The sequence below is a fragment of the Eucyclogobius newberryi genome, unplaced genomic scaffold, assembly GCF_026437365.1.
Source record: "Eucyclogobius newberryi isolate DKJ021-1_F unplaced genomic scaffold, fEucNew1.0.hap1 SCAF_21, whole genome shotgun sequence".
In the NCBI taxonomy this organism is placed as follows: Eukaryota; Metazoa; Chordata; class Actinopteri; order Gobiiformes; family Gobiidae; genus Eucyclogobius; species Eucyclogobius newberryi.
The window spans coordinates 2,103,980-2,128,477 of NW_027315846.1; the positions used below are offsets into that span (position 1 = coordinate 2,103,980).

General features: G+C 48.4%; 2 protein-coding genes across 2 annotated transcripts in view; both read left to right on the plus strand.

The window, feature by feature from the left end:
* Positions 1 to 14,621, plus strand: part of LOC140370968 (metabotropic glutamate receptor 1-like) — a 29,903-nt gene extending 15,282 nt beyond the window's left edge. The window contains exons 4-8 of the mRNA XM_072458249.1: positions 445 to 691; positions 5,734 to 5,899; positions 7,564 to 7,693; positions 10,022 to 10,949; positions 13,745 to 14,621. Coding sequence (XP_072314350.1) covers positions 445 to 691; positions 5,734 to 5,899; positions 7,564 to 7,693; positions 10,022 to 10,949; positions 13,745 to 14,621 — 2,348 coding nt within the window. The remainder of the gene's footprint in view (positions 1 to 444; positions 692 to 5,733; positions 5,900 to 7,563; positions 7,694 to 10,021; positions 10,950 to 13,744) is intronic.
* A 3,335-nt stretch (positions 14,622 to 17,956) lies between these two features.
* Positions 17,957 to 23,009, plus strand: LOC140370969 (ras-related protein Rab-32-like). Its single transcript, XM_072458250.1, has 3 exons — positions 17,957 to 18,155; positions 19,144 to 19,427; positions 22,854 to 23,009. The coding sequence occupies exons 1-3, from the start codon at positions 17,957 to 17,959 to the stop codon at positions 23,007 to 23,009; spliced, it is 639 nt and encodes a 212-aa protein (XP_072314351.1).
* Positions 23,010 to 24,498: the final 1,489 nt, after the last annotated feature.

The window sequence follows — 24,498 nt, forward strand, 5'->3', positions numbered from 1 at the left end:
AGTCACGTTGCCTAATGGTTTCATTTATATCAATCTACTAATTTGTTAATGAACTCTAATGAGTTAGTTTACTCAGAGCTTTATTGTCCTGCATTTGAGACTTGACTGCTCTAAAGTTGAGATTCACCTTCCCCACATCTCCTCCCACTGCCTGATGAAAGAAATGAGACATTTTATGTGTAAAAACGGCCAAAATGGCAGATATTTAGAACGTATAAATCTGAAAACACTGATAGAGCCTGAGTTTATACATCAGAGAGAATCGGACATGAACGAATCCTTCTGTTTGTGAAGTTTGATGCGTGTCGTGATATTTTAAAGCTCTTTATTTTGAATGACGATGTCCTTCATGACTCTGAGCACGTCGTGTCCTCAGGCGATTGGTCGATGCAGAAGACGAGCGGACGTGGCGTTTGTCTGACCTTTGTCCTCGTCCCCTCGCAGGTTACGAGCGTCTGCTGGACAACTACGTGCAGGACAGCAAGATGGGCTTCGTGATCAACGCCATCTACGCCATGGCGCACGGGCTGCAGGACATGCACGAGGAGCTGTGCCCGGGCCAGGCGGGGCTGTGCCCGGCCATGGCGCCCGTAGACGGCAGCGTGCTCCTCGACTTCATCCTCCGGACGTCCTTCAGGGGCGTGTCCGGGGAGGACGTCTGGTTCGACGACGACGGGGACACGCCGGGGAGGTACGGGACACGGTGGGACACGGCGGGGAGGTACGGGACACGGCGCGGAGGTACGGGACACGGCGGGGAGGTACGGGACACGGCGCGGAGGTACGGGACACGGCCGGGGAGGTACGGGACACGGCGGGGAGGTACGGGACACGGCGGGGAGGTACGGGACACAGCGGGGGAGGTACGGGACACAACGGCTGGGAGGTACGGGACACGGTGGGACACGGCGGGTAGGTACGGGACACAACGGTGGGGAGGTACGGGACACGGTGGGACACGGCGGGGAGGTACGGGACACGGCGGGGAGGTACGGGACACGGCGGGGAGGTAGGTACGGGACACGGCGCGGAGGTACGGGACACGGTGGGAAGGTACGGGACACGGCGGGGAGGTACGGAACACGGCGGGGAGGTACGGGACACGGTGGGACACGGCGGGGAAGTACGGGACACAGCGGGGGAGGTACGGGACACAACGGCGGGGAGGTACGGGACACGGCGGGGAGGTACGGGACACGGCGGGGAGGTACGGGACACAGCAGGGGAGGTACGGACACGGCGGGGAGGTACGGGACACGGCGCGGAGGTACGGGACACGGCGGGGAGGTACGAGCGGGGATGTACGGGACACGCCGGGGAGGTACAGGACACGCCGGGGAAGTACGGGACACGCCGGGGAGGTACGGGACATGCCGGGAGAGGTACGGGACACGGCGGGGAGGCGGCGGGGAGGTACGGGACAAGGCGGGGAGGTACGGGACACGGCGGGGAGGTACGGGACATGGTGGGGAGGTACGGGACATGGTGGGGAGGTACGGGACACGCCGGGGAGGTACGAGCGGGGATGTACGGGACACGCCGGGGAGGTACAGGACACGCCGGGGAAGTACGGGACACGCCGGGGAGGTACGGGACATGCCGGGAGAGGTACGGGACACGCCGGGGAGGCGGCGGGGAGGTACGGGACACGGCGGGGAGGTACGGGACACGGCGGGGAGGTACGGGACACGCCGGGGAGGTACGGGACACAGCGGGGGAGGTACGGGACACGGCGGGGAGGTACGGGACACAGCGGGGGAGGTACGGGACACGGCGGGGAGGTACGGGACACGGCGGGGAGGTACGGGACACGACGGGGAGGTACGGGACACGCCGGGGAGGTATGGGATAGGGGTTTTCTGTGATGGGCAGCGAGATTACGCCGCATCAGAGGAAAAGTAGGTCATAAAAGTGGGCAATATATGTGTTTAAAGCAGTGGTCCACGTACCACCTTCCCCCCGGGACAAGGGTCTGGTGCTGCATCTGATGACTACATGTATCAGTCCCTTTCAAATACACAATAAATGAGAAAAAAAATACATTTCTTACCAGTATATATCGAGTTTTAATGATATAAATGTTTTAAATCATCCAAAAAATATGCAAAAATGACTACAAATCACCCTTTTCAATTCATTAAATTTCCTTTCAAATCGACTGTGTGCTACGTGCGCTTGTTTTGTGTCACGATTATCACCCGCGAAGAGCTTTAAACTCCCGTAAAGAGCTTTAAACGCTCGCAAAGAGCTTTAAACTTAAGTAACAACATTTTTAAATCAATTTGAAATGTTAAGAGACTTAAGAGTGGGAGCGACATGCAGAAGTGTGTTACACCAGTGAGAAGACGAGCAGCGGCGTTTTGTACAGTTCAAAGAAAGAGAAAAAAGTGGGATTTTAATTACATTTTTGCGTAAACTGGATCTTACTGAAAATGTGTGTTAAGAATGTACATACATAATTTTGCCTCCTTTTCTGGAGTTGGAGGCAAGTGGATTACACGAAATCATTAAACAACACAAACAAGGGGCAGTTCGGACTCTGTCGATGAACGGCATTCGGGTCGACACCCACACATGGCGAGTTTACCCCTGTCGTGTACCCCTGGTTGGGAAACACTGCTCTACAGAGAACGACTCACTAGACGGAGAACTAGACAGAACTCAGAAGGTCTCATTGGCGATATTAAGCAACAGTTACGTTCGTCCGGTCATTTTGAAAAGACTTTGAAAAGACCGGAGGAACTTACTTCATTTTGTCCGTTTCCCTTGGCGACGCTCGTGAAGATCGATTCGCATTCCGAGCTCGTCCTATTGTTTTTGGCTTTCGCTCGCTTCGTAAAGACGCCGGGCAGAGTCGGTTGCGTCCCGCCCTGACCTTCGCCGATGACGGAGTGTTTTTATGTATTTTTATCAGCGGGGAATACAAATAACATCTGAAGGTGACGACGCCGGCGGCGATTCTGAAACTTCATCCATTATTCAGCCTCTGTACGACTTACGCCCCGCAGTGTGAAGGCGTGCGGGCTTTAAAAACACAGAGGAGCTTCTGGATAACACGAAGGGATCAAGAACATCAGCTTCAAGTGGATTTTGGTGGAAGAAACGACTTAAAACAACGATAACGTGTTTAGAAGCTCCAAACTGTAGATTTATCATGACCTTTAAAGGGTATTTTCTAATTTTGACCTTATGTTCGTGTATTTATACCTGTTGTACATATAAATGATAGTTTTACACCAAGCGAGCAGGTATTTGTGGAGAAAAGTCTAAAAATCTGTAGAAGAAAAAGCACAGGAAGTGACATCACACCAGGGACAGGAAGTGACATCACACCAGGGACACTCGCGCAGAATTTACACAAAAGAAACAACTTTTTTGACTCTAAACATTAATTCAACAAAATAAAGTCGCTCTCATATATTTGTACTTGTCAAATAAAAAAATCGTGTGACATTCAATGAGTTTTTCCCAGTGTTTTCTTGGTAATTTCCTAGTGTGATGTCATCAATTACAAACAGGAAGTGAAATCATAAACCTAAGAAAGAAAAAGGTTATTCTGTGATAACATATTAATACTTTTTAGCAAAATTCTAAATATATTTTTCTTAATTGCGTTTCAGTTCAATGAGTCGTGCGACCTGTAGGGGGCGCTTTAAAGAACACCAAACTCTAATGTGGTTATCATTTTGTTTATCGTCATTGACCTTTAAACTGGCTCTTGTACCTTTACTTCGGCGTCTCATGTTTTAGAACTTAAAATAACACCTGCACTTTCTATGTTCCAGGCGTTTCCTCGTGACGTTCATGTGTTTGCGCTCCATCTACTGGCAGCAGAGGGAATTACAGCCGGGAAATAAACAAAAGAAACGTTCAGTTGATCCGTGGACTGAAGACGAGTGTTTTCTAAAGAGTCACTGAGCAGGATTAATGACAATGAAACTACCGGGACGTTTTTGAGGAGTAGAACATGGTTAAAAGCTACGTTCAGTCACATTTTATTCCCGGTGGAGGGTTTTATAGCGACCGTTTAATGCCATTATCATTCAGAACATCCAAAGCAGCGCAATAACATCTCGATAACAGTTTAGTCCTTGTATTGACCTGGTTTGGTCCTGTTCTGGTCCAGATTTGGTCCGGGTTTAGTCCTTGTCTTGATGCAATCGGGCTGCAACAGTTACCGTATTTTCCGGACTATAAGTCGCACCTTTTTTCATAGTTTTGCCTGGGGTCCAACTTATACTCCAGAGTGACTTATATGTGATATTATTCGTTATTTTCACACTGACAACCACAAGAGGGCGCTCTAGGCTCTAAGCGACGCAGAAGAAGAATCTGCACTTCCTCTACCTCTGGAGTTTGTGGAGTTGTTTAGAAGTGACACAGAGGAAGAAGAATTCAGTGGATTTAGTGATTTGGGGTAAAACTGATGCTTTGCTAAACTTGTTAGCATGTTCTTTATGCTATAGTTAACAGTGTCAGCGTTAGCATACGTCATGTGGCTGAAGGTGTTAGCGTTAGCATACATCATGTAGCTGAAGGTGTTAGCGTTAGCATACGTCATTTAGCTGAAGGTGTTAGCGTTAGCATACGTCATGTAGCTGAAGGTGTCAGCGTTAGCATACGTCATGTAGCTGAAGGTGTTAGCGTTAGCATACGTCATGTAGCTGAAGGTGTTAGCATTAGCATACGTCATGTAGCTGAAGGTGTCAGCGTTAGCATACGTCATGTAGCTGAAGGTGTTAGCGTTAGCATACGTCATGTAGCTGAAGGTGTCAGCGTTAGCATACGTCATGTAGCTGAAGGTGTTAGCGTTAGCATGCGTCATGTAGCTGAAGGTGTCAGCGTTAGCATATGTCATGTAGCTGAAGGTGTTAGCGTTAGCATGCGTCATGTAGCTGAAGGTGTTAGCGTTAGCATACGTCATGTAGCTGAAGGTGTTAGCGTTAGCATGCGTCATGTAGCTGAAGGTGTCAGCGTTAGCATATGTCATGTAGCTGAAGGTGTTAGCGTTAGCATGCGTCATGTAGCTGAAGGTGTTAGCGTTAGCATACGTCATGTAGCTGAAGGTGTTAGCGTTAGCATACGTCATGTAGCTGAAGGTGTTAGCGTTAGCATACGTCATATAGCTGAAGGTGTTAGCGTTAGCATGCGTCATGTAGCTGAAGGTGTCAGCGTTAGCATATGTCATGTAGCTGAAGGTGTTAGCGTTAGCATGCGTCATGTAGCTGAAGGTGTTAGCGTTAGCACACATACACCTATTCACCATGTTCTCTCATCTGTTATTATTTTAAACTGCATTTCAAGATGAAATGTCTGTTCTTGGTCTTGGATTTTATCAAACACATTTCCCCAAAAAATGCGACTTATACTCCAGTGCGACTTATATATGTTTTTCTTCTTCTCTACTATGCATTTTTTTTTGGCTGGTGCGATTTACAGTCCGGAAAATACGGTACTCAAGACAAGTCGGCGCTAAAAACAGTTGAGTTTTGACCATTGTAATTGTTATCTAGACTTAAAAGACTCCAAAACACATACGAAAAGAGCTCAAAAAACGCTTTATTTGTAGAAATTCTCCAACACGAAGCCTTCAGTTGCACATTTCAGCTTTCATTTGGTTGATAATGTGTTTAAAAAGTGTGAAACTGCAAGAGAAATCACCGTTCTCGTCGTCTAGGGTCGGTCGCAGCGCCGTCTCCGTCGTCCCGTAACTCTGGTGTTTCTTTTCTTCAGATACGAGATCATGAACTTCCAGCAGCTGGAGTCGGGCGTCTACGATTACATAAACATCGGGTCGTGGCACGAGGGAGCGCTGAGCCTGGACGACGACACCGTGATCAACCGGAGCGAGCTGGTGCTGTCCGTGTGCAGCGAGCCGTGCTCCCGAGGCCAGATCAAGGTCAGACGCACCTTCGGTCACTTCTTTACGTCAGTGACCAGCGTTAAGACGGACAAAGTAAAGTTACTGAATTTAGATGTGTCAATTTGAAACTTCTAATGTTGTTTACTTCATGAATGTGAGGAAATGTTGTATATATCACGTTTTTCCACAATTTTTCACATGTAAAAAGGCGTTTTTGGTGGAAAATGGACAAGAGTTCAAATATTTGGAACAGATCTGAAAAATGGGAAACGCCAGGTTTAAATTTGTTGACATATTAGATAAAAAATAAAAAATAAGATGAAAAAAATTGGGATTTTTATTTAATTTTTGAGTAAACTAGATCTTACTGAAAAATTGTATGTATGTAATTTTGTAAAAGTGAATTAAATGAAATCATAAAACAACACAAAAAAGGAACAGTTTGGACACTGTTGTTGTTTCCAGGTTAGATTTTATGCTGAGAAAGAAAACTGACCAAAAAATTTTGAAAAATTTGAAAATGTGACACAAACAGACAATAATCACTTTACATTTTTGGACCACCGATTCAAATAAAATACCTCAACTTTACAACTAACCCTAAAATTGTCATTATGAATTATAACATTTCAGTTCTTACCATTAAATCTGACCTGAATAATCACAATAACTGATTAATAACAAATGATCTTGGTCTAAATGGTGTTACAATGTGATTTTTCTGCATATTATCACACTTAAAGATGCTTCAAATGCCATAAAAAAGCACAATACACCGTCTGTAAACACAATAGCTTCACTTTGGAAAAGCCCAGTTCTACTACAGTCTGAAGTACTAAAAATACATGAAGGCTTCAGCCCCACAACAGCGACATGTTATATATATATACAGTGTATATCTCCGCTGCACTATAACGCTCAATAATTCAAGAGCAGCAGAAAAGAACGGGGAAAAGCCCGACATCGTCTGCACTTTCGTCAATAATGGAAAGTAAAGCAAGTTAGTAAAGATCTCCCGATTAAATCATTCATCACTGTTGGTATAATAGTGTGTTTTTCTGGCCTGGTGGCACAGATTAGTCGAGTTAAACCGAGAATAATTGGGCAGTTTGGAGTGTTGTTGGTTATAAAAGGAATATTTAAGTGCATTTATGTTTGGATCCGTCAAAAGCCATTGGACATAGGAGGCTTCTAAACTGTTTTCATGGCGTTTTGATAAGGGTTTGGGGTCTTTTTTGTGCCGTTTTTGTGTATAGTTGGTTAATTAGCTGATATTAGCGTAGTATAACTGTCATTAGCATAACTGTGCGCGCGTACTCTGATTAAAACGGACACTTTGACCAACGTGTTGACCCGCGCTTTACACACGCTTTCCGCCCGCTTTCCGCCCGCTTTCCGCCCGCTTTCCGCTCGCTTTCCGCTCGCTTCACGCCCGCTTTACGCTCGCTTTACGCCCGCTTTACGCCCACTTTACGCCCGCTTTCCGCCCGCTTTACGCCCGCTTTACGCTCGCTTTCCGCTCGCTTCACGCCCGCTTTCCGCCCGCTTTCCGCCCGCTTTACCCCCGCTTTCCGCCCGCTTTCCGCTCGCTTTCCGCTCGCTTCACGCCCGCTTTACGCTCGCTTTACGCCCGCTTTACGCCCACTTTACGCCCGCTTTACGCCCGCTTTACGCCCGCTTTACGCCCGCTTCTGTTGCAGGTGATCCGGAAAGGCGAGGTGAGCTGCTGCTGGATCTGCACGCCCTGCAAAGACAACGAGTTTGTCCAGGACGAGTTCACGTGCAAAGCCTGCGAGCTCGGCTGGTGGCCCAACGAGCTGCTGCTGGAAGGTTTGTCGTTAGCACGTTAGCACGACACGTAGCGTCAGCGCCGCGTCGGCAGACGGCGACAAGTCGTGATTGTGGTTGTGTTTTGGCCGTAAAGCGCGGACGACAAGAGCTTTTGACAGTCAAGACGGTGGCACTGTTCAATCGAAATGCTCTTCTCGCTCTCGCTTTTTCTCCCTCTTCTTCCTCTTCTTGCTCTTGCTCTTCTCATTCTTCTCATTCTTCTCGCTCTTCTCGCTCTTCTCGCTTTTCTCGCTCTTCTCGCTCTTGGTCTTCTTGCTCTTCTTCTTCTCGCCCTCCTCGCTCTTCTTGCTCCTCCCTCTGTAAGTCTGTCTGTGTTGCTCTTCGTCCCATTTCTTCTTCTCCTCGAGTCCATTCGTCATCATCATCTCGTCTCGACGTTGCGCTCTTCTCGCCCTCCTTCCTCTTCTTGCTCTTCTCGTTCTTCTTGCTCTTGCTCTTCTCGCCCTCCTCCCTCTTCCCGCCCTCCTTCCTCTTCTCGCTCTTCTCGCTCTTCTCGCCCTCCTCCCTCTTCTCGCCCTCCTCCCTCTTCTTGCTCGTTCCTCTGTTAGTTTGTGTTGCTCTTCGTCCCATTTCTTCTTCTTTCCTGTGGCTCCTCGACTCCATTCGTCATCATCATCTCGTCTCGACATCGCGCTCTTCTCGCCCTCCTTCCTCTACTCGCTCTTCTCGTTCTTCTCGCTCTTGCTCTTCTCGCCCTCCTTCCTCTTCTCGCTCTTCTTGCTCTTCTCGCCCTCCTCCCTCTTCTCGCCCTCCTCCCTCTGTTAGTTTGTGTTGCTCTTCGTCCCATTTCTTCTTCTCTCCTGTGGCTCCTCGACTCCATTCGTCATCTTCATCTCGTCTCAACGTGGCGCTCTGCTCCTCTGGCCCACTTTAAACTCTCCGCCGCCGTTTCAAAGACAAACACTTTCTTGGCGAGCTCTCAGCCCCCGACCCGCTGTGAAGGGGCGTGGCCAGAGCTGACACGCAGCGAGCTTACGACCGTCCGCTATTAACGTCCTCGCAACTCATGTTTCCTGATTATGACCGTTTTCATCCAAAGACAGTTCTTCTGCGAGTCGTTCAACAAAAGTGTCAGATCCAAACTATTGCATGGTTTGAATAGGTTTTGGCCCTTGTTTACAATCTGGTTGCTAAGTAACCGTTGTGGAATGACCTAAAAACTAATTAATGGTAGTTTTTAATTATTTTCATGTGGTCGTCCATTTAAAAGGATGAGAATGAAGTGAAGATCAGAGGATGTGTCTGAGGGTAAAGAGGGATTTTGAGGCAGAATAAACGTTATAAACTTGAATAAATGAGATGATAACATGGTTTAAAAGCTCAACACGTCTTCATGAATGTTCATAAATGTCCATAAACATATGTTGCGTGTTCGCTCTGCAGTGCCCGCTCCTCTGGCTGCGGTCACCACCCACAAAAGTTATTTATAGTTGATCTAAAAACCTACTTAGAGACTCAGACATATCCCATTATTTTGTCCTCTCGGTGAAAGTGTGAAATCGCTTCTAACTTTCTAAATACTTCGACGCTAAATAAACGTCTCAGAGTTTTGAACCGTGTTGAATTCAGACTTTATTCTCCTGCATTTAAGGCGCCTTCGCTCTGCTCGCCCGACGCCCTGGACTCTCTTTTGTCCCTGTTAATCTGCGACGCATTGAGGGCCGTATTTACGTGGGCGTGGAATTCTAGACAAGAGGCGTGATCGTGCCAAAATATGAGGCGGAGTAAAGCAACCTGAGGGCGTGGCCTGGTGCATTCTGTGAACGTGGGTCGCTCGTCTCATCACTTAAAAATGACTTCCAGCATTAACAGCTCTGATAATTATAATTTGGATCGGTTTAGCTCTGCCAAACAAACTTATTCAAGCCTTTTGGTCGACAAGGGAGCAAACGAGCGCCCAAGCCCCCACCCTTTCTCCAGGGGGCCGGGGCCAGGGCGCTACCTCCCTTGGCGAAAAAAAGCCCTTAGAGTTCAGCAGTGTCCTGTCGACATTTGAGCACAAACAATACGTCGTCGGGACCGTTCATGGTATTTTTGGGGGGTTTTAAACGTCCGTCGTCGCCCCCTGCTGTCTCTGGGCTGGAAAACCAGCCTTGTGACATTTGCCGACAACTTTCCTGAGAAACCCTCGCCCTTTTTTATATTTGGCAACGTTAAAGGCTTTTGAATGTGACTCTACTGTCTTATTATGACAAAGAAAGAAAGAAAATGTTTTAAAATGACAGTGTATTTATCACATGGGAGCTGCAGTGGGAGCTCTATTGTCGCCGCTGTGCGTAAAACTGCCTCCTCGTCTCTCTTTCTCAGGCTGCGAGCCGCTCCCTCTGCGTTACCTGGAGTGGAGCAACCCCGAGTCCATCATCCAGGTCGTCTTCAGCTGCGTCGGCATCTTGGTCACCTCCTTCGTCGCCCTGGTCTTCGTCGTCTACCGGGACACGCCCGTCGTCAAGTCATCCAGCCGCGAGCTCTGCTACATCATCCTCGCCGGCATCTTCCTGGGCTACGTCTGCCCCTTCACGCTCATCGCCCGCCCCACCCTCTTCTCCTGCTACCTCCAGCGCATCCTGGTCGGGCTGTCGGCGTCCATGTGCTACTCGGCGCTGGTGACCAAGACCAACCGGATCGCGCGCATTCTGGCCGGGAGCAAGAAGAAGATCTGCACCCGGAAGCCCCGGTTCATGAGCGCCTGGGCCCAAGTCGCGATCGCGTCCGTCCTCATAAGCGTCCAGCTGAGTTTGGAGATCACGCTCATCGTCATGGAACCGCCCGAACCCGTCAAGTCCTACCCGAGCATCCGAGAAGTGTTCCTCATCTGCAACACAAGTAACCTGGTGGTCGTGGCGCCGCTCGGCTACAACGGGCTGCTGATCCTGAGCTGCACCTATTACGCCTTCAAGACGCGCAACGTCCCGGCCAACTTCAACGAGGCCAAGTACATCGCCTTCACCATGTACACCACGTGCATCATCTGGCTCGCCTTCGTGCCCATCTACTTCGGCAGCAACTACAAGATCATCACCACATCGTTCTCGGTCAGCCTGAGCGTGACGGTGGCGCTGGGCTGCATGTTCACGCCCAAAATGTACATCATCATCGCCAAGCCGGAGAGGAACGTCCGGAGCGCGTTCACCACGTCGGACGCCATCCGGATGCACGTGGGGGACGGGAAGAGCGCCTGCCGGAGCAACAGCCTCCTCAACATGTTCAAGAGGAAGAAGAACACGAGCAATGGAAGGTGGGTGCGGCGGTGGGGGTCTTTGGGCGGTGGTGGTCTTTGGGCGGTGGAATGTGTTTCAGATGGAGCAGGAGCAGATGGTCCTGTCTCATGTGGTCCATTTGTACCATGTGTCCAAAAGAAAAACCTTCAAATGGCAAACCTGAACGTTTCTATTTGGCCTGAAACTTAAGATAATTTTAGTAGTTGATTAGTGTCTCTCCCATCCAGCTCGTCCCTCATGCTCGTCCCTCCCGCTCGTCCCTCCAGCTCCTCCCTCCTGATCGTCCCTCCCGCTCGTCCCTCCTGCTCGTCCCTCCCTCTCGTCCCTCCTGGTCGTCCCTCCAGCTAATCCTTCCTGCTCGTCCCTCCAGCTCCTCCCTCCTGCTCGTCCCTCCCGCTCGTCCCTCCTGCTCGTCCCTCCCTCTCGTCCCATCCAGCTCGTCCCATCCAGATCCTCCCTCCTGCTCGTCCCATCCAGCTCGTCCCTCCTGCTCGTCCCTCATGCTCGTCCCTCCCGCTCGTCCCTCCAGCTCCTCCCTCCTGCTCGTCCCATCCAGCTCGTCCCTCCTGCTCGTCCCTCCCGCTCGTCCCTCCTGCTCGTCCCTCCCGCTCGTCCCTCCTGCTCGTCCCTCCCTCTCGTCCCTCCTGGTCGTCCCTCCAGCTCATCCCTCATGCTTGTCCCTCCTGCTCGTCTCTCCCTCTCGTCCCTCCTGGTCGTCCCTCCAGCTCATCCCTCATGCTCGTCCCTCCGGCTCGTCCCTCTTGCTCGTCCCTCTCGCTCGTCCCTCCTGCTCGTCCCTCCCGCTCGTCCCTCTCGTCCTTCCTGCTCGTCCCATCCCGCTCGTCCCTCCTTCTCGTCCCTCCCTCACGTCCCTCTTGCTTGTCCCTCCCGCTCGTCAAGTCCCTTCTGCTCGTCCCTCTCGCTCGTCCCATCCTTCTCGTCCCTCCCTCTCGTCCCTCCCCCTCGTCCCTCTCTCTCGTCCCCCTCGTCCCTCCCTCTTGTCCCTCCCTCTCGTCCCTCCCTCTTGTTCCTCCCCCTCGTCCCTCTCGTCCCTCCCCCTCGTCCCTCTCGTCTCTCCCCCTGGTCCCTCTCGTCCCTCGTCCCAGTCCGTCTCTGCTGTAGTCACCGTCGGAGCTGAACCTGTGGAGAGCGACAGAAGTGGGTCACGTGACTCTGACCTCTGACCTCTGGCTTTGATTAACACGAGCTCGTTTGTGTCCAGGGATCGCACGCTTTTAACTAACGCATGTTATAAACGCACATTAAAGCATGAGAGTTCAGTCTGGTAACAGTTTATAATATTTATAACATCTACAGAGTCTTTGAATGTTTGTGAACAGAACAAAGGCAGAAGTGAAGTGGAAACTCAGAAAATCACAAAGATCGAGTCCGGTTTAAACACATTTACTGTTATATTTTTCATTATTTTTTTATTAAATAGGAGATTATGGCTTTTTACTGGACAAATACTTACAGAAATGTTGAGCCCAGATTAGTTTTTCATTTTACATACTATACTTTTGAAGCTCGGATACAATTTTAAGGCCATTTTACATATTATGTAAAATGGCCTTAAAATTGATAAGATAAGATAAACTAACTGACATTTCTACACTGGAAATTCAGAATTGTTGTGTACTTTTTGTTATAAAAACCTAAAACCATTAGTATTTTGATCTGATATCAGTTTATTATTGAAAATGTGTCATGATTTACTTCATTTTGCCTCCATTCTGTCATTTATAAGATTCTAAAGTTCTGTTCATGTCACTCACTATTAAGCCCACGATGAAGCAAATAACAGATAAAAATGTACCAAAGTTTGGCCAATTGCAATTTGAATAATGTTGCTTAAAAAATAAATAAAGTAGTTGCAGATTTAGGCCTTAATGATTGTAGCCAGAGCCGCCCTGAGGAAAACTGGCCTGTTTTCTCTGACCACCACAAACCACACACACTGGTGGGTGAAGTGTTCCTGAAAACTTTCCTGAAAATGCACATTTGTCTTCAAGTTTCGTCCACATTAAAGCCGTACACGACTTTCAAACTGAAACGAGAAAGTTGGTATTTAAAAAACTAAATTTCCTCATTTAAAGGTGAAAAGTCTAGTATCTTCTGTTGTTTCCTTTACCCTCCTGGCCTTTCATCTCTTGCCTCAGGGCAGCTGTGGCGTCAGAAATGCCTGTGAGAAGAGAACTACTTGCATGTAATCCACTTATAGAGACATCTTTATTATAATAATTCATATTTACACGGTAACTATTACAGATATTAAACTCTAAATCATCTTATTGAAAGTAAGAAACCAGAATGTCAATAAAATCCATTAAATCTAAAACAAATTCAACAAAAAACATGTTTGAATGTCTTCTTCATTTTATATAATCCATTAAAATTATACAGAAAAGACAAAAAAATGACAACAATTTAATAATGATGAAATGAAAATAAATCTATATAATAAAAATGATAATAATGATAAAATTAAAATAAATCTATATAAGATATAATAACAATAAAAAATAATAATCTATATAATACAAATAATAATATGATAAAATAAAAACAAATCTATATAATAAAAAATGATAATAAAAAATAATAATCTATATAATAAAAATAATAATGATGAAAATAAAAAGGTGGCAGTGGTAAAATGATTATTGTTATTTTTAAAGGCTTAATAGTGTTAATATTATGACTGTCACCAGTTGTGTTGCATGGAGACACACATACGTTTCTTTCCTCTCCACGTCCCGGGTCCCTCACATTAACATTTTATTTTGTATTTTCTTTTGCATTCTGTTTGTAGTTCTAATGGCAAGTCTGTATCATGGTCTGAACCAGGTGTGCGAGCCCCGCCCAAAGGCGAGCACATGTGGCATAGGCTGTCCGTGCACGTGAAGCGGCAGGACGCCAACCAAACCGCCGTCATCAAACCGCTAACCGCTAACGCGTTCCAGGGATCCGCGCTGGAGTTCTCGGACCTGAGCACCAAAACGCTTTACAACGTCGAGGAGGAGGAGGACGACGAGCCGCTGAGGTACAACCCGCCCGAAACGCCTCCTTCAGTAGCGCGCCACGAACGAGCCACCGCAGCTACAAACGCCGCCGCTACGAATGCTACTGCTACGAATGCTACGACTGCCGCGAACCGAGTGAAAGAGGAAATCCAGATCATCTCAACGCACCAGAACAACAACAGCATCTCACAAAGCGTCGTCCTCAACCACCAGGAAATGTCCACGTTCCAAAGCAGCAACAGCCCCAAAGATCTGATGTTGCTGCCGGAAGCTAGCGACAACAGCGGCGCGGCGATGCCAGTTTACCGCCAAGCTAATTTCCTCCAAAACGACACGATGCCGCCGCCGATTCAGTTCCACCAGTTCGAGCGAGAGGACGGCGACGACGTGGACAACGAGTGTTTCGGCCTGCTCGAGGGCTTCCTCTACAACAACGCTCAGATCCACCGCGAGGAGAGCTACGCCGGCGTCAGAGCGGCGACGGCGGAGGAGACGCTGGTGCCGCTGATGCCGCCGTCGCCGTTCCGAGACTTCGCGGGGGCGCCGTGCACGAATCCGTTCGCGATTTCGCCGCTGTCCGAGTCGCTCCTGATCGGGCCCGAGGAGGTGATTTACGCCTCGGTGGTGTTCGAGGAGGACTACAGGCAAAGCTCCTCGACGCTGTGAGGAGCGTGTGCGAGGACGAGTCGTTATCGTGCGGTTGTAAATATAGACGGCAGAGGGCGTGGTCTGGTTTAGGTTAAGTTTAAGGTAGACTGTGTTGTGCCTGTCGAGAAACTGGTCCTCTGTATTTGACCTTCAATGTCTCTGAATCAAACCGGGCAGTCGTCGGGGGGAACCAGCTCCAGATCTTGAGTACGTACTGGTTTTTTCATCTTTTTTTGGTTTAAACACAATAGAACACTGCAATCCAACCACATTAAAGCTTTTATTAAAAAAAAAAACTGGAACAACCCGATAAGTGGCTGGAGCTCAGCAGGTATCGTCCGACACGTCTCTTTCTGAAACTTTGTGAAGCGCTAGATTATTAAAACATTTCATTTTTACCGTGTTTTTTTAACTGAAAACAATCGGGTTGTAAACATTGGTTGCCACGTAGCTTTTTAGCCTCTGACGTGCCTTTAAACTCTTTACGATTTAATTTCGCGAAAGGACTCTGGGTAAAATGAAGGGGAAATTTACTCAAAGTGGGCGGGGCTGTTCACTGAGTCAGAATACTTTTGAACGAACACTGGTTTAGTCATACAGTCTAAGCTTTAACATTTACACTGCCATGATTAAGGTGTTTTAAGGGTCTTGGACATTGTTTTTAGCAACTTTTATTTGAAATACTTGCTTGTGACATAGAATATCCTAAAAAGACGTTGTTTGTGGCCCACCGAACGACACTGTTTAAATAAATGGACATAACAGTGGAATGTAATGAAATAATGACATGAAATCTGGAGTGGACTGGGGAGAAAAAGTGATTGGGGATCTAATTTGGAGCGGACCACTTACAGTTAGAAATAGGCGGATTTAAAGGGGGGTTTGAGGGTCCATTCCCCCATGAAAATTTGAATCAGTCAAATAACATTTTAGATGTAATATTTTGTCTAATTAACTTTTGAATAGGCCACACAAGATTATTATTTTCATGGCGTGTTTGAAAATACACTAGAGTATTAGAGTGGAGCATATTGTACATATATATTCATTTTACATTTTAACTTCTGCATTTATAGTCTATTTCTGGTCCGGATGAGCATGTGCCCCTCAAATGGTTGTGGCCCTAAAAATATGCTTGGATTGTTAACTCTGTTGTTTTTGAGGAGTTTACTAATTGTTTTTCCATCAAACGAGCCTGTGTTAAATCTGGAGGAGAATGGGTCAAATACAGAGGACAAATTTTCTTATTAAAAATAATTTTACATTATTTTATTGTATTTATTTATTTATTTGTTTGTTTGTTTATTTATTTGTTGTATTTAATTTTGTTATGTATTAATTTATTTTAAGTAATTTATTTCAAGTGATTTACTTCATCGAATTATTTTTATTTTATTTATTTTTATTGTATTTAATTATTGTATTTATTTAATTCATCTATTGTTTGTTATATTTACTGTTTATTTTTTATTTATTTTAATTCATGTGATTTGATTTGATTTAATTAAATTAATTAAATTAATTAAATTAATTAAATTAATTAAATTTAATTACAATTAATTACAATTAATTACAATTAATTAAATTAATTACATTTACTTAAATTATTTTAATTTTTATTGTATTTATTTATGTTATATCTACGAGTTACCAGTTCCTCTATTGTATACGTTCACTTGTTCCATCTTACTGCCACTACGTGCTCTGGGTTCATCCGAATGTGACATATTTCTTAAACGCATCATTCAGCTTTAGATCTGTAAAGAAAATGTGAATTTTTTAGGCTAAACTATTTACGAACGACTGAGACTAGATTTTATCTTCGCGTTCAGAGCGTTTCCCAGGCGACCGGGCGAACGCAGCGGCAGAGCAGCCTCCGAACTGACGACCAAACCCCCACAACGCCTTTTTATTCACGCCTCGTAAACTGTTCAGAGCCATTTCCACCGCCAAACTTGGAATTCCGTATTTGAATAGAAGCAATAACTGACAACGTGTTTGTGAACGCTTGAGTTTTAGCCTGTTCTGTGTTTAAGCCGTCGTTAGATAAGAGCTGAACACCACGTAGTAAATGCAATAAAAACTCTTGTAAACTATAGACTTTAAGAGCGTTTGATCAAGTAAACATTTTTATGCTTTCGTCTCCTGTCTTTTTTGAGCATTTACTGTATGATAAATGAACGTGTTATAACAGATTGCTTACGCGTTTGGCCCGATCTAATCCAGTGTTTTGAAATAAAAGAGCAGTAAATATGTGTTTGAAGCGACACAGCGACAGAAAACATCACAATAGACAATAACGTGACTTTGTGCCACTGACGCAACGGCCATAAAGCAGAATAACCGCAGTAAAAAGGCAGAATAGAACAGTAATTATCCATAAAAGTTACTTATTCGTCGTTTGGGAGAGTCCAGAATGACGTATGTCTGTCTGTATCGTGTCAAATGTGAAGGATCGATGTTTGTGCTCTTCAGTTTTCATGTAGAACAGAAGGTTTTTGTTGCGTTTGTGGTTAATCTTGAATTCTTTCACGCTAAATAAAGGTTAATTAATAAAACTCTACAGCTAAAATCTCAAAAGAGTTTATCTGAGTAAGAAAATCCAAAGTTTATCTCTTCGTTTGGATGTTTAATACACAACAGTTAAAATATTGCTGAGGTTGAGCCTCTGCAGTTATAAATGCGTTATGCTAATGTTGCTAACATCCACACTATTACATCAATATTAAATAAGATCAATATTAATCTCCCAAAGTATAAGACTTTTTACATAATATGTGTTAACCCCTCGTTCCTCGTTTTTTAAAGTTTTTAAGTTTATAAGTAAAAGTTTTTTCCTTGAAATGTTTCATTATTTTTACAATTATTATTATTACATAATTTTCTTTACATACAGTATAAAGAAGTCAATACATAAATAAATGTATAAAATAAAAGTAAAATCTGAAAAAAAGCCTGCTCAGCCATGTTTTCTTTTTTATTTCTAATTTTTTCTTTATTTTTTAATTATTTTTCACATTTTTCCGTTAAATTTTTTAGTTTTCTTTATTTTTACAATTATTATTATTACATAGGTCTGTTTATTGTATGTACCTTTTACAGTTTGCGCTTTACGGGCTGAAAGTGAAAGCAAAGACCAGGATCAGGATCAGGATCAGGACACGGGACACGGGACATAGAATGATCCTGCCGTTTACCTGCCCCGTCCCTGCCCACTGCCCACTGCCCACTGACCACTGCCCACTGCCCACTGACCACTGACCACTGACCACTGACCACTGCCCACTGACCACTGACCACTGACCACTGACCACTGACCACTGACCACGTCCTCACGCGCGTCCCGGGGCAGAATGGCCGTTTGCACCGACCACCTGTTCAAGGTGCTGGTGGTCGGGGACGTGCGCGTGGGGAAGACCAGCGTCGTGCTCCGGAGCGTGAGGAAAAGCTTCAGTGAGAACTACAAGACCACGATCGGAGTGGACTTCGCCCTGAAGACGGTGCAGCGGGACCCGAGGACCGTGGTCCGGCTTCAGCTCTGGGACATCGCGGGTGAGTTCTGGGACAGTTCTGGGACATCGCGGGTGAGTTCTGGGACAGTTCTGGGACATCGCGGGTGAGTCCCGGTGTGTTTTGGACCGGTTTACGTGAAAAAGCCTTTACGTTGTTGAAGAAAGAGCCAGTATTTCTAGTTTTTAGATGTTCTCTGAGATAAAAGTGGCACGTGACAGGGGAAAGTGGCGCTCAGTGGCGCTGCTGGCGCAAATATAGGAGGGGCTATTTTACTTTTTTCCAAAATTGAATATTTGACATTGACTGTACAAATACATATTTTAAATCCACATTTACAACTGAAGTAATGAAGTAAACACACTTTATTTCCACTTTTGGTCCTGATAATACAATGACTTTATCAGATTGTAAAGAGCAAAACAAACATGTCAGTGACACTGTCACTTATAGAGCAGAGTAACATTACCACATGAAGAGGAAATAAAAACAATTGTTGGTGTTTCATAAAACGGCTTCTAAGTGGCACGAGTTACTCTGAACTACATGTTAAGAGCCCCTCAATCACCATTTAATAATACTACAGGGAAATACTTGGGATTATTGGGGTCATTTCTCACTTCAAACCAAATGTTAGGGTTATTTTGAGAAGAAACATCGAGATTTTACAATTGACAAGACCAAAAGACAACGATATTTTAAATTTTCTTTCGATTAAATTGTCAATAGATCACATTTCCTCCAGTGTGAGATCAGCACAATGTTGATAACACACGTGTAATAATAAATAAAGACAATAAAATATATGTAAATAAATAAATATAAAGCTATAGAGAGGAATGAATATGGTTCATTTGGAGCAGGTTTTCTTGGAGATTTGGGCATAAATACTTTTTCTGTAATATCTCCCGCTCTAAAATTATATGTATATATATATATATATATATATATATATATATATATATATATATATATATATATATATATTGTTTGCAGTAAATACATTTGTCTGATGTGTTTTCTGTCCCAGGCCAGGAGCAGACGAGGAACCTGTCCCGAGTGTTCTACAGAGAGGCCCGTGGAGCGCTGGTCGTGTTCGACGCCCACAACTGGCCCACGCTGGACTCGGCCGCTCGGTGGAAGAGCGATCTGGACGCTAAAGTGTCCCTGGACAGTGGACGGCCGATCCCCGCGCTCCTATTGGCCAACAAGTGTGACCTGATGGAGCAGAGGGACCGGGACGCCATGGCGCCCTCTCTGGACCACTTCTGTCTCCTGCACGGCTTCAGCGGCTGGTTTGAGACGTCTGCAAAGGTCCGATCGTCTCAGAAGAGACAAAGTCACATGTTCATCACAATCAGAAGTTTAATACAATCTTCCAACATTTGTTTGGTTAAAAAGTCACTTAAAAATCTCACCAAAATAAAAACAATTGTTGGACTTGTCGACTAAATACAAAGATATTCTCTGACCATGTGACCGCAGCTCTGACCATGTGACCGCAGCTCTGACCATGTGACCGCAGCTCTGACCATGTGACCGCAGTGACCGCAGCTCTGACCATGTGACCGCAGTGACCGCAGCTCTGACCATGTGACCGCAGTGACCGCAGCTCTGACCATGTGACCGCAGTGACCGCAGCTCTGACCATGTGACCGCAGTGACCGCAGCTCTGACCATGTGACCGCAGCTCTGACCATGTGACCGCAGCTCTGACCATGTGACTGCAGCTCTGACCATGTGACCGCAGCTCTGACCATGTGACCGCAGTGACCGCAGCTCTGACCATGTGACCGCAGCTCTGACCATGTGACCGCAGCTCTGACCATGTGACCGCAGTGACCGCAGCTCTGACCATGTGACCGCAGCTCTGACCATGTGACCGGAGTGACCGCAGCTCTGACCATGTGACCGCAGCTCTGACCATGTGACCGCAGCTCTGACCATGTGACCAGAGTGTCCGCAGCTCTGACCATGTGACCGCAGCTCTGACCATGTGACCGCAGCTCTGACCATGTGACCGCAGCTCTGACCATGTGACCGCAGTGACCGCAGCTCTGACCATGTGACCGCAGTGACCGCAGCTCTGACCATGTGACCGCAGCTCTGACCATGTGACTGCAGCTCTGACCATGTGACCGCAGCTCTGACCATGTGACCGCAGTGACCGCAGCTCTGACCATGTGACCGCAGTGACCGCAGCTCTGACCATGTGACCGCAGCTCTGACCATGTGACCGCAGCTCTGACCATGTGACCGCAGTGACCGCAGCTCTGACCATGTGACTGCAGCTCTGACCATGTGACCGCAGCTCTGACCATGTGACCGCAGTGACCGCAGCTCTGACCATGTGACCGCAGCTCTGACCATGTGACCGCAGTGACCGCAGCTCTGACCATGTGACCGCAGCTCTGACCATGTGACCGCAGCTCTGACCATGTGACCGCAGTGTCCGCAGCTCTGACCATGTGACCGCAGCTCTGATCATGTGACCGCAGCATGTGACCGCAGCTCTGACCATGTGACCGCAGCTCTGACCATGTGACCGCAGCTCTGACCATGTGACCGCAGCTCTGACCATGTGACCGCAGTGACCGCAGCTCTGACCATGTGACCGCAGTGTCCGCAGCTCTGACCATGTGACCGCAGCTCTGACCATGTGACCGCAGTGACCGCAGCTCTGACCATGTGACCGCAGTGTCCGCAGCTCTGACCATGTGACCGCAGCTCTGACCATGTGACCGCAGCATGTGACCGCAGCTCTGACTATGTGACCGCAGCTCTGACCATGTGACCGCAGTGACCGCAGCTCTGACTATGTGACCGCAGCTCTGACCATGTGACCGCAGTGACCGCAGCTCTGACCATGTGACCGCAGCATGTGACCGCAGCTCTGACCATGTGACCGCAGCTCTGACCATGTGACCACAGCATGTGACCGTAGCTTCGACCATGTGACCGCAGCTCCGACCATGTGACCGCAGCTCTGACCATGTGACCACAGCATGTGACCGCAGCAGTTCTGACCATGTGACCGCAGCAGCTCTGACCATGTGACTGCAGCTCTGACCATGTGACCGCAGCAGCTCTGACCATGTGACCACAGCATGTGACCACAGCTCTGACCACGTGACTGGAGCTCTGACCATGTGACCGCAGCAGCTCTGACCATGTGACCGCAGCATGTGACCACGTGACTGGAGCTCTGACCATGTGACCGCAGCAGCTCTGACCATGTGACCGCAGCATGTGACCATGTGACTGCAGCTCTGACCATGTGACCGCAGCAGCTCAGACCATGTGACCGCAGCAGCTCTGACCATGTGACCGCAGCTCTGACCATGTGACCGCAGTGACCGCAGCTCTGACCATGTGACCGCAGCTCTGACCATGTGACCGCAGCTCTGACCATGTGACCGCAGTGTCCGCAGCTCTGACCATGTGACCGCAGCTCTGATCATGTGACCGCAGCATGTGACCGCAGCTCTGACCATGTGACCGCAGCTCTGACCATGTGACCGCAGCTCTGACCATGTGACCGCAGTGACCGCAGCTCTGACCATGTGACCGCAGTGTCCGCAGCTCTGACCATGTGACCGCAGCTCTGACCATGTGACCGCAGCTCTGACCATGTGACCGCAGTGACCGCAGCTCTGACCATGTGACCGCAGTGTCCGCAGCTCTGACCATGTGACCGCAGCTCTGACCATGTGACCGCAGCATGTGACCGCAGCTCTGACCATGTGACCGCAGCTCTGACCATGTGACCGCAGTGACCGCAGCTCTGACTATGTGACCGCAGCTCTGACCATGTGACCGCAGTGACCGCAGCTCTGACCATGTGACCGCAGCATGTGACCGCAGCTCTGACCATGTGACCGCAGCTCTGACCATGTGACCACAGCATGTGACCGCAGCAGCTCTGACCATGTGACCGCAGCATGTGACCGCAGCTCTGACCATGTGACCGCAGTGACCGCAGCTCTGACCATGTGACCGCAGCTCTGACCATGTGACCGCAGCTCTGACCATGTGACCACAGCATGTGACCGCAGCTTCGACCATGTGACCGCAGCTCCGACCATGTGACCGCAGCTCTGACCATGTGACCACAGCATGTGACCGCAGCAGCTCTGACCATGTGACCGCAGCATGTGACCGCAGCTCTGACCATGTGACCGCAGTGACCGCAGCTCTGACCATGTGACCGCAGCTCTGACCATGTGACCGCAGCTCTGACCATGTGACCACAGCATGTGACCGCAGCTTCGACTATGTGACCGCAGCTCCGACCATGTGACCGCAGCTCTGACCATGTGACCACAGCATGTGACCGCAGCAGCTCTGACCATGTGACTGCAGCTCTGACCATGTGACCGCAGCAGCTCTGACCATGTGACCCCAGCATGTGACCACAGCTCTGACCACGTGACTGGAGCTCTGACCATGTGACCGCAGCAGCTCTGACCATGTGACCGCAGCATGTGACCACGTGACTGGAGCTCTGACCATGTGACCGCAGCAGCTCTGACCATGTGACCGCAGCATGTGACCATGTGACTGCAGCTCTGACCATGTGACCGCAGCTCTGATCATGTGACCGAGCAGAGATATTGTTTCATCACGTTTCTTTTACGGTCGAACCTTAAGAGAAGAAGAAGAAGCTCGACTCATAAAAGCCGCTCACATATTAACCCTTCGCTCTCTGAACCCTGTTGACCTCTGACCCCTCGTTCACAGGAGGGCACCAACATCGAGGAGGCGGGGTCGCTCCTGGTCGAGCAGATGATGACGGACAGCTCAGACGGGCTCCAGCAAAACAAAGACGTGATAAAACCGGGTCAAAGGTCGGGTCGGAGCATCGCCTCCCCCTGCTGCTGGGGAGGAGCCAGATAAAACGCCTCCGACCGCCTCCGACCGCCTCCGACCGCCCATGACCGCCTCCGACCGCCTCCGATCGCCTACGACCGCCCATGACCGCCTACGACAGCCTCCGATCGCCTACGACCGCCTACGACAGCCTACGGCCGCCTACGACAGCCTCCGACAGCCTCCGACCGCCTCCGACCGGCTCTGACCGCCTCCGACCGCCTCGTAAAAGGAGAACAAGCGACGAAACAAGAGTCAAGGGCAGACATGTGGCAAACACAGGAGCAGTACAGAAGCAGACTGGAGCAGAGAGGAGCAGACAGGAGCATGACAGGAGCAGAGAGGAGCAGATAGGAGCAGACAGGAGCATGACAGGAGCAGAGAGGAGCAGATAGGAGCAGACAGGAGCATGACAGGAGCAGAGAGGAGCAGATAGGAGCAGACAGGAGCATGACAGGAGCATGACAGGAGCAGACAGGAGCATGACAGGAGCATGACAGGAGCAGAGAGGAGCAGACAGGAGCATGACAGGAGCAGAGAGGAGTAGATAGGAGCAGACAGGAGCAGACAGGAGCAGACAGGAGCAGATTGGAGCATGACAGGAGCATGGAAGGAGCATGACAGGAGCATGACAGGAGCATGACATGAGCAGACAGGAGCATGACAGGAGCATGACAGGAGCAGAGAGGAGCAGACAGGAGCAGACAGGAGCAGAGAGGAGCAGACAGGGGCAGACAGGAGCAGACTGGAGCAGACAGGAGCAGCCAGGAGCAGACAGGAGAAAAGGAGGGAAGAAAAGTGAACACAGAAAAGCCGAAACTAGAACAGTCCCGGGACGAGGGATCACGTCGCCATGGAAACGGTGCAGCACCTTCAGGACTCAGTGGAAACACCTCTGGATCCTTCGCACTGCTGCTCAGGACAAGGAGCATCTGGACACGGTTTAGAGAAGTCAGATGAAGCCCTGTCAATCATCCATGTCCCGCCCACGGACCACTCATGACGTCATACTTCTCCTTTAATCCACACCGTGCTTTACCCACACCATTAAAGGGCCCGTGACAAGGTTTTACCACTGTTTTTGTGGAGAAAACGGAGGGCGCTTTAACCACGACCTGCAGGGGGCGCTTTAACCACGACCTGCAGGGGGCGCTTTAACCACGACCTGCAGGGGGCGCTTTAACAACGACCTGCAGGGGGCGCTTTAACCACGACCTGCAGGGGGCGCTTTAACAATGACCTGCAGGGGGCGCATTAACCACGACCTGCAGGGGGCGCATTAACCACAACCTGCAGGGGGCGCTTTAACAACGACCTGCAGGAGGCGCTTTAACAACGACCTGCCGGGGGCGCTTTAACCACGACCTGCAGGGGGCGCTTTAACAATGACCTGCAGGGGGCGCTTTAACAACGACCTGCAGGGGGCGCATTAACCACGACCTGCAGGGGGCGCATTAACAACGACCTGCAGGGGGCGCTTTAACCACGACCTGCAGGGGGCGCTTTAACAATGACC

What these genes read in the sequence shown, in the direction of transcription:
- LOC140370969 (XM_072458250.1), top strand. Translation starts at nt 17,957, where the DNA reads ATGGCCGTTTGCACCGACCACCTGTTCAAGGTGCTGGTGGTCGGGGAC. An exon ending in TCAGCTCTGGGACATCGCGG is followed by an intron (nt 18,156 to 19,143) that starts GTGAGTTCTGGG and finishes TTTCTGTCCCAG; the next exon opens with GCCAGGAGCAGACGAGGAAC. An exon ending in GGTTTGAGACGTCTGCAAAG is followed by an intron (nt 19,428 to 22,853) that starts GTCCGATCGTCT and finishes CCTCGTTCACAG; the next exon opens with GAGGGCACCAACATCGAGGA.